At 44.9% G+C, this 15,462-nt stretch overlaps 1 protein-coding gene across 4 annotated transcripts in view; it reads left to right on the top strand.

The window, feature by feature from the left end:
- cadm4 (cell adhesion molecule 4) overlaps nucleotides 1-15,462 on the top strand; it is a 175,215-nt gene extending 159,753 nt beyond the window's left edge. For 2 of the 4 annotated variants that reach the window (XM_034102891.2, XM_034102888.2), the window contains exons 6-9: nucleotides 3,384-3,556; nucleotides 10,678-10,788; nucleotides 13,497-13,625; nucleotides 14,794-15,462. In XM_034102891.2, coding sequence (XP_033958782.1) covers nucleotides 3,384-3,556; nucleotides 10,678-10,788; nucleotides 13,497-13,625; nucleotides 14,794-14,903 — 523 coding nt within the window. In that variant the 3' untranslated portion in view covers nucleotides 14,904-15,462. Of the gene's footprint in view, nucleotides 1-3,383; nucleotides 3,557-10,677; nucleotides 10,789-13,496; nucleotides 13,626-14,574; nucleotides 14,654-14,793 lie in introns of all 4 variants that reach the window. The other 2 variants (XM_034102889.2, XM_034102890.2) reach the window with 2 other exon arrangements.

Below are 15,462 nucleotides of genomic sequence, written 5' to 3' on the forward strand. Positions count from 1 at the left end.
TGTCGTTTTACAGCATTAATAAACCAATCAGGATTTTTGGAATCACGATGTCAAGGACGGTTTGTGCTACAACCAAAAAACCTGTATCTGTGGTATCACCTGTATGTATTTGTATTGTTTGGACGACAGGCAGACACAAACTGTTTGATCTACAATGTATGACATGCAGGACAGAGAGAAACATCTTAAGACGAATGTATGAAAGTGACCAGAAGAGTGAGGACATCAACATAGGTGACTTGGTAGATGGTGGCTTGTGATGGTAGAGCTTCGAAACCCAATCAGCAGTCAACACTTTTAGGAGCCAGCTCTGAAACAAAGCCGTTCTCCGGGGTGTTCACAGCCCTTTGTGCACTTTCCAGAAGGGTATTGGGTCCTAAGCTCTTAAACCCTCCCCTAGATGGTCCGTCTGTCTGTGGGCATCAAGTCCAGTAAAGCTCCCCAGTAAGGCTTCATGCAGCCAAGGTGTGTGCATGTGTGTGTTTGTGTGTGTGTGTGAGGACTTAAGTGAAATCCCACAGTGAGAACTGGCTGACAAACGTATTGGCTATATCCCAGCTAAAGCTTTGTAACCGCTGGTTTGGGACCGTGTGTGTTTGTGTGGTGCATCGACGCGTGTGTGATAGTGAGAGATGGGACAGCAGGCCTCACTGGACTCTGACCCTCATCTCATGCTGGACTGCACCACACACACACACACACACACACACACACACACACACACCCACACACACACATTACAGACACATTACTTGTCGGCCTCCTGCCTGCTCCCTGACCCTGTTAACGCCCTGTTAAGTATTAATGACCAATTATCTGCCACTTCCTTTTGGTGGAGGGGGACACTCATTGTTTGTCTGTTCTTAGGAGAGGAGATGGAGACAATGTCACTTAATTGCCTGCTTGTTCGTGTGTGTTTTTTTTTTAACTGTGTGGGAGTACAAGTATAAATGTGTGTGTCAGAGAGATGAACAAGGGGGAGTTTTGTTGGTGCGTTTAGGGTGAGCGAGAGCGTGTGTGTGACTAGGCAAGAAAGAGGTTTAATTAAACGTCCCGAGGGATTAGAACCCAGATGAGTCAGGATGGTAATCTGGCCAGGGTGGCTTGAGTCATGACACTCAGCCTGCCTACACACACACACACACATTTACACACACTGCGATGTTCGCCAGGATGTCTCTGTAATCCTCGCACCTCCTGTCTGCTCTGCCTCCCCGTCTTTCATGACCAATTCATTTAGCCTGCCTGCTCCTTCCCTTCATCTCCCAGCACACCATCTCTTCTTCTTCTCTCTCGAGTTACACTCTCTTCCCCCCGTATATATTCTTTTTCCGCTCGGCACATCCGACACCTTATTTCTCTCTCATCTGCCCTCCTTTCCCTCCTGCCAGCCCTTTCACACCATCGCCGCCCTCTGACCATCCATCTCTTCATCATTTGTCAGGATGCAGCCCTCAGTTGCCATTGGCCCCTTCTCCACTTTCTTCTCTTGTCGACTTCCCCCTGTGGGCCTTTTTACTCTCCTTTTGCACCTCTCTTTATAGCTTCCCCTGGCGCCTGTACTTCGATCTCTTGTCTTTTTTTACCTCCTCATTGTTAATAACCTTTAGCACCTCCGGTGTTACTAAATGTGTTTAAGACTAGTGGGATACTTCGAGGTATGTTGCGTGGTTCGTGAGCTTCACTATCTCTCTGAAGAAACAACAAGTTGCTAGCGTTAGCAGCGAAACCAAACACGTACAAAGGTTATTTTTATTTTTACCAATTTTGTTCGGTATTTAATTTGCCATTTTCAGCATTTTTTGCAAAACTGTACTTTCAATATAATGTTACCCCAAACAAATAAAGAATTAAAGCAAATGATAAAGGTTAAAGAGGTCATATTATGCTAATGTTCACGTTCATATGTGTATTTTGTGCCTCTAGTCTACAACATGTTTACATGCTTTCATATTTAAAAAGTTTGATGATTGGTTAGCTGGCCATCTCTATTGTGATTGGTCAACCGCTAATAGATGTCCCACCTATATAACACACTACAGGAAAGGGAAAACCCCAAGAGCATAATAGGGCCTCTTTAAAGGACAAAACATGTGACTAGTTTCATCTGGAGGCTAATCTCTCCTCCTGTGGTGAAGGATAACCACTTCCCAACACTCAATCCCCTTCAAAGAAGCGAACACAATCAGTCCCAATCTCTACTCTGAGATATTAATATAAACATGACTGTGATATAATTACAAAGTTTCAAATAGGTGTGCCTGTTATTGAAAAACACATTTCAAGCGACATATTACTGCCGAGCACCTGTGGTTGAATAAGTAATAGAAAAACTGGAATCAATTATGTGTAAATCTACAATTTAAGTGGCTGACAGTAGAGGATGACCTTTTTGCGGTTATGTTTGGGTATTTGCATATATGAGTGTGCATGCATGTGGGAGGCTATTTGAAGCCAACTCTGCATCACGGTACGTCCACACAGCAGCTTTTCAAAAATCTTGAAAATCTTGGAGCTGGGCGTGTCTGACAGCTTGGCGATTTTTTGCGAGCAACGCGACCAACAACCAATCACATGAATCTCCCGCCCCCGACATACAAAGCAAAAAAACCCGGGTATTTTATGCGAGCAATATATATATATATATATAAACTCCCCAAACAGGCGAAAACCTACCAGTTTCACCCACTGTCTCTGCCACCTCCCTCCATGCCTGGTTCCTCCGATTTGTATCCCGTTAATAGTTCTGGTCGCAAAGAACCGGGTGATTTGCTACCGTAATTTGTCGTTTGGAATATGAGGAAATGAACTGCTTCTCCCTGCTTACACGCGGTTTGATTGGCTAGCGCTTCTACTGTCAGATTTGCATAAACGTGTTTGATTGGCTGACGCTTCCAGCTCAGCTTCAAAAGTTGAACATTGCTCAACTTTTGAATCCTGGAAATCCTGGAAATCTTCGCTTCGCTCCCCCACAATGCAGTTCGGCGAAAAGCGAGGCAAAGTGACGTCATCCCCATTCAAAGTCAATGGGCAGAGAAGCGTTGGAAGCGGTGGAAGATTTGTCGAAAGCTGCTGCGTGGACGTACCGTCATGATGGAATTTGAAATGAAGCTATTTTAATTAACATTGAATCTATTGATGTCTTTTTGTATTAATTTACTAATGGCTTTGAGATGTCAACAAAGACATAAAAAGGGCAAATTATTACCAAGTTGCCCTCCTCAAATTACTTGTTTTGCTCAAAAGCCAAAGATACTCCATTAAACAGCCAATCCTGTCATTGGAAAACCTTGAAACTGCACATTTCTGACTTTCTTCTTTGATAAATTAAACAAAAATCGAATATGTTTTTTAACGAAACCTCTCTCCGTCTCCTTCCTTAGGCCCAGGAACATCCAGTGGTCCAAGATTAACGACACCTTACCTGAGAGGGCAGAGATTTCCGGCCCCACCTTTCAGATTTCCCGCCTCAGCCAACTACACAACGGGACGTACTTGTGCCAGGCCCAGAACAACTTTGGACGCGCTGCCGATCATTACACCCTGCTGGTGTACGGTGAGTAACTATGGCCGACAGTTGATTACATGTTGCAAGTTTTCTTTAGAGTTTCCAAGAGTGCTTGAAATGTTTTCTTCATTGATTCTTCTCCATTGTTTTTCGTTCATTTCCAGTCCAGGATAATTGTTAACTGCTCATAATAATTGTATTTCCAATGGGTCTTTTGCTTGTTGCATTTGTTGTTCTTCTGTTCTGATGATACCTTTTGGGAGAAGTCTTTTACATTTCATCGATCCTTTTATCTCCCCAGTGTCTTTGGAGTCTGGGTATTCTCGCGCTGGGCAACAGACCCATTAAATCCTGACGCTTGTCTCATCTGTCCTTTGGTTGTATTTGTTTTCCTGTTTCGGTACACAGCAGGAAACCTCTGCTAAACCTTCTGCACAATTGATTCAACAGAGATATTGATTCCAGAAGAAGAACGAAGGCTACCGTGCTCAGACAGTAGTCACCAACATCATTATTCAGGCTTTTCATTGAAAATAACTAATTCATCGTGTACCCTGTGACCCCGTCCTCTCTTCCCTGAATCCAGAGTAGCTTTATTCCTCAAGAGCAATAAATAAAACTTCGAGGTGTTGATTGATTGATTGTGACCGCTGAATGCAATTCTCAAGACAAGTTTACAAGTAGGAGAAGAAGACAACACACAGTTCAAAGTAATATTTCAATGCGGGATCTGTTGGCACACGGCATTTGACATGGTTACATTTGGCAAAACAAGAGGGGTGCAACATATGTGGCATTTAAAATTCAGGTAAATCAACTTGGCTTGTTGCCTGAGCAGAAGTATCAGAGGCGGGAGGAAGATATGGGTAAGGGGGCTTTTGTTGTCAGGTTTTACAAGTTTTCCTAGATGTTGCACCTCGATTCAGTGGTGGTACATTCTTAATGAAGGTTGACCCAGATAGACTGCACACCGTGGCTCTGAGAAAAAGACAGCGATGCTTGCAACATCACATGGAAATCATCTCATCTCAATAAAGTTATTCCTCAGAAACTGTGACAAATTGGCCAACTTTTGAGTTTGAAGCACATTTTGAAAACAAGCTTTCGATGTGTTTTATGTTGTGTAATCTGCTCGTGAAGCAACTGAGTAAACTTGCAAGGAAAAAGGGAACAAAATTGGGATTGTGAGATTTTAATGGGACAGTTGAGGAAGTGAGCTCTTCATTAAGACGTCTATGGTTTGGCCTGATTGCACACACTCTCCTGTCACTCAGCAGGTTTGATCTACGCTTCCCCTGCAGGCAGCTCCTGGCATTGCACCTTAAGAAATCTGAAGGAAGAAGGGCGTCGAGACATTATATCTTATGTAACGTTTTTTAATGCAGCGCCCCCACATCTATCCATCACACTAAAACTCTCTTTCTCTCACAAGCGCACACAACAATCACACAGTCTTGTACAAGCTTGTCTAGCATGAAAAGGCACACGTAATGGCAGCTTTCCACAGGCATCAAGGGTGGCAACAGTGGCAAGATGAAAGGTGACATCGCCACCCACTCTGCCTCTCTCTTCGTCTCTTTTTCTCTCTGTCTTTCTCTCTCGCGCTCTCTATCCTAGAAGGTTAGACATGCCATGCTTTGATGTGTGTTGCCACCTCTGTAGAAACATGTTCTGTCCTCCTCATCATCCTCCTCCTCCTCCTCCCTCGTAGTTTTTAGCCGTCTTCTTCAGTTGTTCTTCACTGTGTCATGTCCTCTTTTTCTACGATTCATCGTTCTTTATTTAATGCCGCTGCTCCGTGCTGGTCATTAATTTGATTGATACTTTTGTGTCTGATCGTCTCTTATTATGAAAAATAAATATATGCAAAGTAAGACATCTTGCCTCGACATAAATCCATAAAATCCACATAACCAACATAAGCCAGGCGGCAACTCCTCTGCTCTGCACCACGGATTTCCAGCAATCAGCCTCTTAAATCCTCCCGCTGTAGCCCTGTATCAGTGCTGGTTTGCTCTACTTTAAAAGATGTACTCGCCCATTGGGAAGATTGTTTAAAACCTTATCTCCAACAGCTCCGAGTTGTTGAATTAGCCATCGAATTAATAATCTGTAAACGACTTAAAGTCATGCCACAACTAATAACTGGCTAACTCCTTACGCAAGGATAGTCCTATGCACTCCTTGTATTCAGCCGAAAGTCTTTGCAGTGATATATATGCATTTATGAATGTTACATAATCATAAGAAGGTGTCTGTTTTGCATGACTGCCAATCTAAATAAATCAATGGATCATTTAATATGGTGTTAGCGAAGTGCTATGTTATGATTAAATACTAAGTTCATTAGTCAATATTGAATACAAATATGAATCCACAAAGATGACTCTTCTAACACTCAGCACCCACTTTGTTATTGTAGGTGTATTTATTATAATTTTTTAGATAGTGAATATCTAATTTTGTGCCAAAGTACTTCATATCTAGATGGTGATAGTGATAGATATAACTCCACTTCTCCATCCCTCTCTTATTCTCCTTACTTCTCATATTATCCCTCCTCTGTTGCCTCACCCTTTTCCCCATTCCTTTCCTTGACATCCGTCCTCATTTAACCGGCCCTCTGTTCTGTTCATGTCCACTTCCTCTTCCCCCCCACCCCCTCACCCTTTCAACTGTTTTTCACCTTGCCACCATTTTGCCCTCTGCTTTCAGTTCATCTACAGTTCAGTCTCTTTATTCAAGGAACACCTAGGTTTCTTAGAATATGCCATGAGGAGTGTGTGGGAGGAGCTAGGAAGGGATAGATCGAAAGGAGGAAGGAAGGGGAAGAGAGGGTAGAGAAGAAGGGCGATGGAGGTTGAACGCAGGTTAACATTCAGTATCGCAGCATGTCAGTTTAGTTGGCTCCTAGCCTTTTCCCAGGAAATCCCAGGGTGCACTGGGGGAATAAGGTGGGGGGAAGGGCTTTAGGATGTGTGTGTAAGTTGACTCAGCAGAAAAGAAACCATTTTATTGCAGGTGCAGAAAAACCACCAGGGATCTCTCGTCTTTCTCCTTCTCATTCCGTGTCAACCTTCCCTCGGCGATTGTTATCTGCCGCCAGGGTGCGTACACAGAGTACAAACTCAGGCAAAAGTGGCTGCCAATTTGTCACAGGTGCTTTAGGCGCTGTCACTTCATGAGGGAGGTGGGCTCAATGCTGGCAACGGGGAACAAAGAGCGGGAGTGTGTGGCAGTAGACGTGGCGCATTGGAGCTGAGCTTTATTTGACTGGTCACATACACACGTGTGTGTGTGTGTGTGTGTGTGTGTGTGTGTGTGTGTGTGTGTGTGTGTGTGTGTGTGTGTGTGTGTGTGTGTGTGTGTGTGTGTGTGTGTGTGTGTGTGTGTGTGTGTGTGTGTGTGTGTGTGTGTGTGTGTGTGTGTGTGTGTGTGTGTGAGTGAGTGAATGCACTTTGATGTGTTAATGATTTAGCGTGTGCATAGCTAATACAATTTCTGCAACTTTCACAAAGTCACTATTGAAATAAATGGGAGAAATGGTTTTGATTGAATCAGAGTGCACACGTTACACACACACACACACACACACACACACACACACACACACACACACACACACACACACACACACACAGAAAGCAAGTATATGTTCCATATCTGTGCCACCATTGTTAAGGAGAAATTGGATTTTTATATGTGTGAATCTACGCAAAGGTCAATGTGTGTGTGTGTGTGTGTGTGTGTGTGTGTGTGTGTGTGTGTGTGTGTGTGTGTGTGTGTGTGTGTGTGTGTGTGTGTGTGTGTGTGTGTGTGTGTGTGTGTGTGTGTGTGTGTGTGTGTGTGTGTGTGTGTGTGTGTGTGTGTGTGTGTGTGTGTGTGTGTGTGTGTGTGTGTGTGTGTGTGTGTGTGTGTGTGTGTGTGTGTGTGTGTGTGTGTGTGTGATTGGGAGGCGGGTGTTACTGATTGTCTGGTGAAAGCCCGGAGGGATCCGTTATGTAATTGAACATCGCTGCTGCACTCCGATGAATCGCGGAGCCAATACAACCCATTAGAATTGAATTGCATGAGAGAGTGTGGGAGATTTGGAGAAACAGAAAAGGGAGAGGACGAGGTACAGATGAAGAGATGATGAAGACTGTTAGTTTGAATATATGTTACTTACTTATATGCATGCATGTGGATGTGAGTGTGTGTACATGTTGTGCTAAACAGAGCAGGAAGTGATCACAAGGGAGGGATTAATTGTTCTTTCTCCGGAAGTGTTTCCTTGTACGATGTGAGGGTCTTTGCTGTAAAGTGTCTCTACTGTTGGCTATTTTTATTATATGTACAGCACTTTGGCTCGACCAAAAATCGTTTATAAATGTGCTATATAAATAAAACTTGATTTGATTCTATAAAAATATACTGTATATGGAAAGCATATGATAGAAATATGAAGTTATAGGAGCACAGTGAGATAGACAAGGATGCTAGGTGACCAGGGAGTAATCTGTGTCTCTCTGGCTGTTGTAATGAGCCGTCAGGATAATTGGAATACTGAAAAACTCCATTTAATGAAGTGAGACTTTCAAGAAACATCAAATGAGAATGAAAGTGTAAACCGGTCGGAGGGATGTGGCAGTGGGGAGAGATAATAATGCAGAGAACATTTTCCAGGGTTTCTCCACAATCCTCTATTGACGTCTGGTTGAATTTTGAATGAGTCATCAGCCAATCAGTGCTCGAGGTTATGGCCTTATAGGTGGACCCCTGACCGATGTCCAGCATTTAGTACACTGATTGACAGTGGGAGAAACCACTGCTCTCGGCCAGGCTCTTTTAATCGGGGAACACGATAGAATAACAGTGCTTATCCAAAATGGCGCCGCAGCATCCTCAGGCACACGACTGCGAGAATGAGATACGACAAGGAACGTCATTATCCCAAGTGCCGCCACATCCATCCCGGAAAATAACATGGGCTGTGTGCCTGATTGGCAGCCATAGAGTGTTAATGAATAACAATATGATGTAGGGAGAAAGTAAAGGACGCTATCGGCCAAGAGAACGACAGCTGTATGGCATTCTCCTTAATTAAGAGAGGGAACGTAGTTACTGAGGAGGGAAACCAGAGAGGCAGTGGAAGGAAGGGGAATGAAGCAGGCAGGGGGGTTTAGATGAGTGGGGCAGAGTTTGGGTGAAGAAGAACAGTAAAAAAAGAAGTGAGGATAAACGGTGGAACGATAAGAAAAAGTTGGAAGAAAGAACGATTTGTGGGTCATTCTTGATAGTTAAGAGACATTAATCAGTATCCAGTTAATTAGTGCAGAAACCACGGCGATTAATCCTCAGGCTCAAGTGACAACCACACGCATCTACTGTCCACACACACATGCTACATATATGTACTCAAACAGGAGAGCGCTTGCACTTTACATAATTCCATCTAGTACATGTGTTCCCTCTCTTTTCTCACTCACCTTGCTCTCACTTGATCTTTTGTCTTTCCCACATAATACACGTTGCATCACGTTATATTTCTTTACAGAGCAAAAGGGAGACCAAGGCTGGGCTGAGAGAAAAGAGAAAAGAGAATCATGAGGGGGAGGCATAGTGCTGACATAAGAAGAGTGCAAAAAGAGATTGATGATCTCAGGGCCAGTGGGAAAAAGGGATAGAAGAGACAGAGGAATACTTGCCAATAAATTACTCCTGAGCAGAAAGGGCAGGGGGTGTGTGTGTGTGTGTGTGTGTGTGTGTGTGTGTGTGTGTGTGTGTGTGTGTGTGTGTGTGTGTGTGTGTGTGTGTGTGTGTGTGTGTGTGTGTGTGTGTGTGTGTGTGTGTGTGTGTGTGTGTGTGTGTTTGTGTGTGTACTGTATGTTACTGTAATCCTTTGTGAGTGTGTTGTGTTGTGTGCGAGTATGCATGGGCAATTATGCATTTGTGTTTAAATGTGCATGAACATGTGGTACACACGCCTACTAAGCAAGCTGTGTGTGTGTGTGTGTGTGTGTGTGTGTGTGTGTGTGTGTGTGTGTGTGTGTGTGTGTGTGTGTGTGTGTGTGTGTGTGTGTGTGTGTGTGTGTGTGTGTGTGTGTGTGCGTGTGCGTGTGTGTGTGTGTGTGTGCGTGTGTGTGCGCGTGCGTGCGTGGCCACATATGCTAGTGTGCGTGCGGGCGTGCGTGCGTGCGTGGCCACATATGCTTGCGTGCGTGCGTGCTTGCGTGCGTGCGTGCGTGCGTGGCCACATATGCTAGTGTGTGCGTGTGTCCTGAGACTACAATTGCATAGACTCGAACATTGCAACTATCGAGTTGGTTTGATGAACTGGCAGGTTATTCATTTTTAAAGTGCTGATATACACACACGAGCAAACTCACCCATTCACACCCACTCGTCCATCTCCCTTCTAGCTCTTGTCAGCCATTATTGTTGTCTTCAACAGCAATATGAACTTGTCTCCTTCTACCTCTCTACCTACTATTGTGGCTCAGCCATTGATTCGGAGAATGTGTCAAGATCCAAGCTATTGTTCTGCACTGAATGAGGCGGTCCCTGCATGGCACTGCTCCGTTGGGAATGCATCCGTCTCACACAATGTCTCTGTCTCCCCTGCCATTGTGCCATAGAAAATGTGTCAGTGATAAAGAATGTGTTCCATAAATTCCAATTGTCTCACAGATGAATGTCAGCCTGCCAGGTGTGATTCTCTTCAGCCCTTGTTTTAAAGCATATCTTCCCCCTTGTAAACGTCTTCTTTAACCCCCCCGCAGCTGGCATAGAAGCAACGTCATTTGTCCTTATCGCTTGTCAGAGGTCGAGATCGATTCAATTTTGCACACATGGTCAATTTGGGGGGAAATAATTAGTAGCATTCGTCTTTGTATCGAAATGGCATCGGCCCCAGTTCTTCATAAGCGTGTTTGAAACTAATTTCTCCTCCATTTCTTGTGTGTTGCATCCTATCCTCCTTTGAAACTCATTAACATCAACACCATCTTTGAGACGGACACTACCAGCAAAGAAAACTCAATATATATTCAACCACAGTAAAGCACGTGTCATGTTTTATAGACTGTAGTAGCTCTGAAACCCTGCATCGCCTTCGTTGAAATGTCACTGCATGTTGTAGATAATAGCATTTGTGTGTGTGTGTTATCCCATTCCCTGTCTGTCTGTAGATAATGTGTCAGTCACTACCACGGTCCCTCCCACTCCCACCACCCAACCAATCACCTCCCATCCCGTCACCCCAACCCTCCTTACACTCGTCTTCGCTTCGGACCCTAAAGGTAACACACACACACACACCTTTTGTTATTCTTCCTCTTCTACCCTCCATCTCTCTCCTCGACCTTCCCTGTTTCCCTTTGGTGTCTTTCACTCCCATATGCTCAACTATGTGATGACTCTCAGGTGGCCCCCACACACACACACACACACAAACACACACACACACACACACACTTTTTCTCCTGCAACCTTCCGTTGCCCTGCATCTACATGAGCACACGCTTGGGTGTGAACCACGCACTCTCTCCCTCTGCCTTATCACTGACTCTTTGATGCACCTCACACACATTGCCTAGTCAGCGTGTGTGTGTGTGTGTGTGTGTGTGTGTGTGTGTGTGTGTGTGTGTGTGTGTGTGTGTGTGTGTGTGTGTGTGTGTGTGTGTGTGTGTGTGTGTGTGTGTGTGTGTGTGTGTGTGTGTGTGTGTGTGTGTGTGTGTGTGTGTGTGTGTGTGTGTGTGTGTGTGTGTGTGTGTGTGTGTGTGTGTGTGTGTGTAGTCTTGTGTGTGTGGTCTCGTGGTGCTTGGAGGGTACTGTTAATGAATCTGCATTAAGAGTTTAAGGAGCTGAAAGCGTCCGACACTGGCCTCTGGAGGGTCAGGGAGATGCTACACAAACGGCATACACACACACACACACACACACACACACACACACACACACACACACACACACACACACACACACACACACACATGCACACATACAATTAGCAAACACACATATACAGAAAGATGAGAGAAAGAAAGATCAGAGATCTAGGTGTCTCTAATCGTGCTTTCCCTAATGATCATGTTTTACAGCAGGAGGAAGAGGCTGCTCGACTGTGTGTGTGTGTGTGTGTGTGTGTGTGTGTGTGTGCGTGCGTGCGTGCGTGCGTGCGTGCGTGCGTGCGTGCGTCATAACCAGTATCTATTCATCTCAAACACTAACACACACTCACTGACATCTCTTCTTCTCCTTTCTTCTCATACCTGGCTCTCCGTCTCCTCTCTGATGCCTGAAAGGAGAGATGAACGGAGGCAGTGGCAGCATCCATCTTGTTCTTCTTCTGTTGCCCCTGCCGCCGTCTGTGGCAGGTTGAGGTTGTTCACCTGCTGGGCATATGTGTGGAGATGTCATACAGCCGTGTAGGAAGAACAGCAGTTAGCCGTTTTCAGAGCGTTTAGTTGCTGGTGTATCATCTCTGGGGCTCCTCGGAGAAACAAGCGCTTTTGAATACTTGACATTCACTTCCTGTGGAGCGTTGGGCTGCGGCGGATTACAAACAGGGTGGCGTGAGGTAAAGGTATAACGCTTGATGTCTTGCTCTTTCATCCCCTGTGAAATATTGCTGCTCTGATCCTATCACGGGTTCTGGGCCACCGATGTGATCAAACACACACAAATACTTGATTCTACACATGAGCAGGAGTGTGATGCACCTTTTCACGGAGCTCCTTGAGACAATAAATAAATGCATGTGCAAGATCACACCATCTTTCCTTCAGCTGTCAGCTCCAATACCTCCATTTCCTTTCACTAGCCCTCTCTGTCCTTTCTGATATTTATGTGTTTGCACAGTATTACTGATTCATGTTTTAATTCTGCTCTGTGAAGGTCCAAGAGCTGCATAAATAACGATGTGTCCTCGCCTACTTTTGGCCCCACCAGCTCTTACATTCAAAACATCTTTTTTGAATTGTGAGCAAGAACAGACAAAGATTACCAAACATGTATGTTCTTTCTGTGTGTCTGCACCCAGCACTCCATCAATCACCTGCTTTCGTCCTTGTCAGAAAGTGCTCACTGGTGCCACGGTGCACAGACACATGCTTAGTGCTTCACTTTGATTTAAGATCTATATTAAGGCTGCGACTAACAGTTAATATATAGATTTTTTATCCACACATTTTGTTAAATACTAAAAGAGTTATGACCACCATTTTAAAAGAATAGGAACAAAAAAAACAGAAATAATTTAGGATGCTGGAACCTGAACATATTCAGCTGCTCGATGAATAATTCATCAGTGAAAAAGATTGCCAATTAGATTTTTCTGTCAGCTGACTAATTGCTTAATTGCTTATTTGTTTCAACACTCACCTCTCTTTTATATTATTCCTGCTTTTCTTGTAGTCCCTTAATTTATAGTTGGTGGTGTTGGCATTAATATTCCTTCCCACATTACACTGTGAAATGCCCCAGAATTTAGCTTGCCTTTTTGTTTTTCAAATATTTTAATCTCTCTTTTCTCATCCTTGGGTGTTCTGATTAAAATCCTCAGGACTCGGAGAATAAAAACACTCAAAGTCTCCCTCATTCAAAATGCATTGTGATCTTGACAGGCGCTTGGCTGGAGTGGGTTTTTAGAGGCTGAAATACTTTGCTATTCACCCTCCTCATTTCTCCACCTTTCTCTCACCCATTCTGACCGGTCGGTGTTCTGTGCCGTGGGGGGGGGTGCAAGGTGATAAACCAAGCTGGATGGAGGATATTCACTTCAGTTGTGTCCTGTCTCGCTCCCTGTACCTTCACGCTGCCATTTTAAAGTTCTTTCTTTCTCTCACTTTTACATTTTTGTTCCCACCTACAACTCCTGCTTTCATTTTTCATCTATCCCTCCCTTTATCTCCGTTCCCTTGACTGCACTTCTCTTCCCTTTTGTCTCCATATTCCCTTTTATATTCCCTTACAACCCACACTCACTATTTGTTCTTTTTGTTCTCAGAACCCGGTGCCGTGGTGGAGACTCACAGTGCAGTACCATATGCAGTGATAGGGGGCGTTCTGGCACTGCTGGTTTTCACCGTCATCTGTGTCCTCATCGTCACCATCTGGTGCTCCGTTCGACAGAAAGGTAACACACTCACACACACACACACACACACACCAGGTAACAGAAGAGTTTCTTTCAAAAACACGGCACACGTTTTTGCAACTTAAAGAGTTTTTGCACCTTTTCACTGACACATTACCCAAACAAGCTGTGAAGAGCTCTTTACAGACCTCGTACCACCACATTCCTTGAGAATAATCTTTTAAACTGAAGTGTAAAATAGTCGGTGCAAGGCAGACAGGATGGGACGCTCCTCTCCAGACGGGCACTGTCCATCATGGACAGCCTTGGCCAGGATAGTAGATAAGATGGGTGGGGTGGGAAATGTAGGTGTGGCCCCCATGTTTTATGACTATATGTTAGTGTATCAAGGCTCATCTATTAAAAGCAGCCTTCCTGAGTTCCGTATCTTTTTAAGTGCCCTCTTATTGGCAGCCTTCGCACACCCAGGCTGCCAAGAAATGATCCGAGAACAGCGTAGCAGGCAGCCACTGGCTATTACTTACCCTATGGCTAGACAGGCTGCCAGTCAACATTCAGTATGGCTTGACCGCCAATCAGCACACAGACAGGACCATTACAACCAAACCGTGTTGAGGCAGAGCCATTAGGGCTTTGTCTTCAGCCCGTTGTGACTGTCAGCATCCAGTCACCCTCTGCAGAGAGAGAATTAGAGTGTCACTCACCCCTGCAGTGAGGTGACACTGAAGCAGGAAGATGACTCGAGCAGCTTTGCTCTCTGTGTAACCTGTACTGCTCTGAATCATTAATCATACGGACCTGAGGGAAGTTAAAATGTGTTTCGTGAGTGACACAAATGTGCCATTGTTCTCTTGCACCTAACCTTCCCTCCACTCCGTTTCTGACAATCTCTTCTTCCTCCCTGTCTTCTATTCTCTACCATCTTCTCCTCCTCTTCCGCCTATTCTCTTCACACATCCCATCCCCTACCTCTCATTTCCGCGGGTAGGCTCGTACCGTACACGAGAGCCTATTCTTGCTTGGTATTGACCTAACAATCAGTTAACTAACGAATTAATCAGTCACAGGTATGGTACTCAATAATACATGCGCTAGTTGGTTTGATAATAATGCTGCATGACGCTGCAGTGATCATGACGCTTTGCCGCCTAACCTCCCCCCTAAAATCTCCCTCTGGGTCTCTCTCTCTCTGTCTCTCTTCATCCAGGTTCCTATCTTACCCATGAGGCCAGTGGGTTGGATGAACATGGTGAGGTGCAGGAAGCTTTCCTCAATGGGAACGACGCCAGCCAGGGCAAGAAGGAGTACCTACTGTAGCCCCTATCCCCTTCTCTTCTGACCTCAATCCCCCTTATCCCTTCCCTACCCTGTGTCCCATCTTATATACAGTATACACACACACACACACACACACACACACACACACACACACACACACACACACACACACTTCAATACAAGCGCCATTACAGGCAGCCTTTTGAAAACGACTGTATACAGATACTGCACACAGCCAATCCATCCCGCTTCATTCTACTCCACGGCCTCCATGCACACACACCCAGAGGCAGACTGAGAAAAAGAGAGCCGATACACCCAGCAGCCATTAACGACTGTGCCATATACTGTAAGTCGGAGATACTAGGGAGAATGGAGAGAGCGGGGCCGGGGTGAATGTAGACAATAACGAAATGATGCCGTTATTATTTTTGATCAAGGTGGAAGTGGGGAGCACAAAGAAAACAGACACTCTGCCAGTGCAGCCGCCAAAAGTGGAAGGGGAATTAGAGGCAGATGACTGCTATAATTCCATGCCTGGAAAACCATTTCTTTCACAAAGCTCAATCTTTAACTGACGGGGACAGGGGGAGCAGTG

The sequence above is a fragment of the Pseudochaenichthys georgianus genome, chromosome 16, assembly GCF_902827115.2.
Source record: "Pseudochaenichthys georgianus chromosome 16, fPseGeo1.2, whole genome shotgun sequence".
Taxonomy (NCBI): domain Eukaryota; kingdom Metazoa; phylum Chordata; class Actinopteri; order Perciformes; family Channichthyidae; genus Pseudochaenichthys; species Pseudochaenichthys georgianus.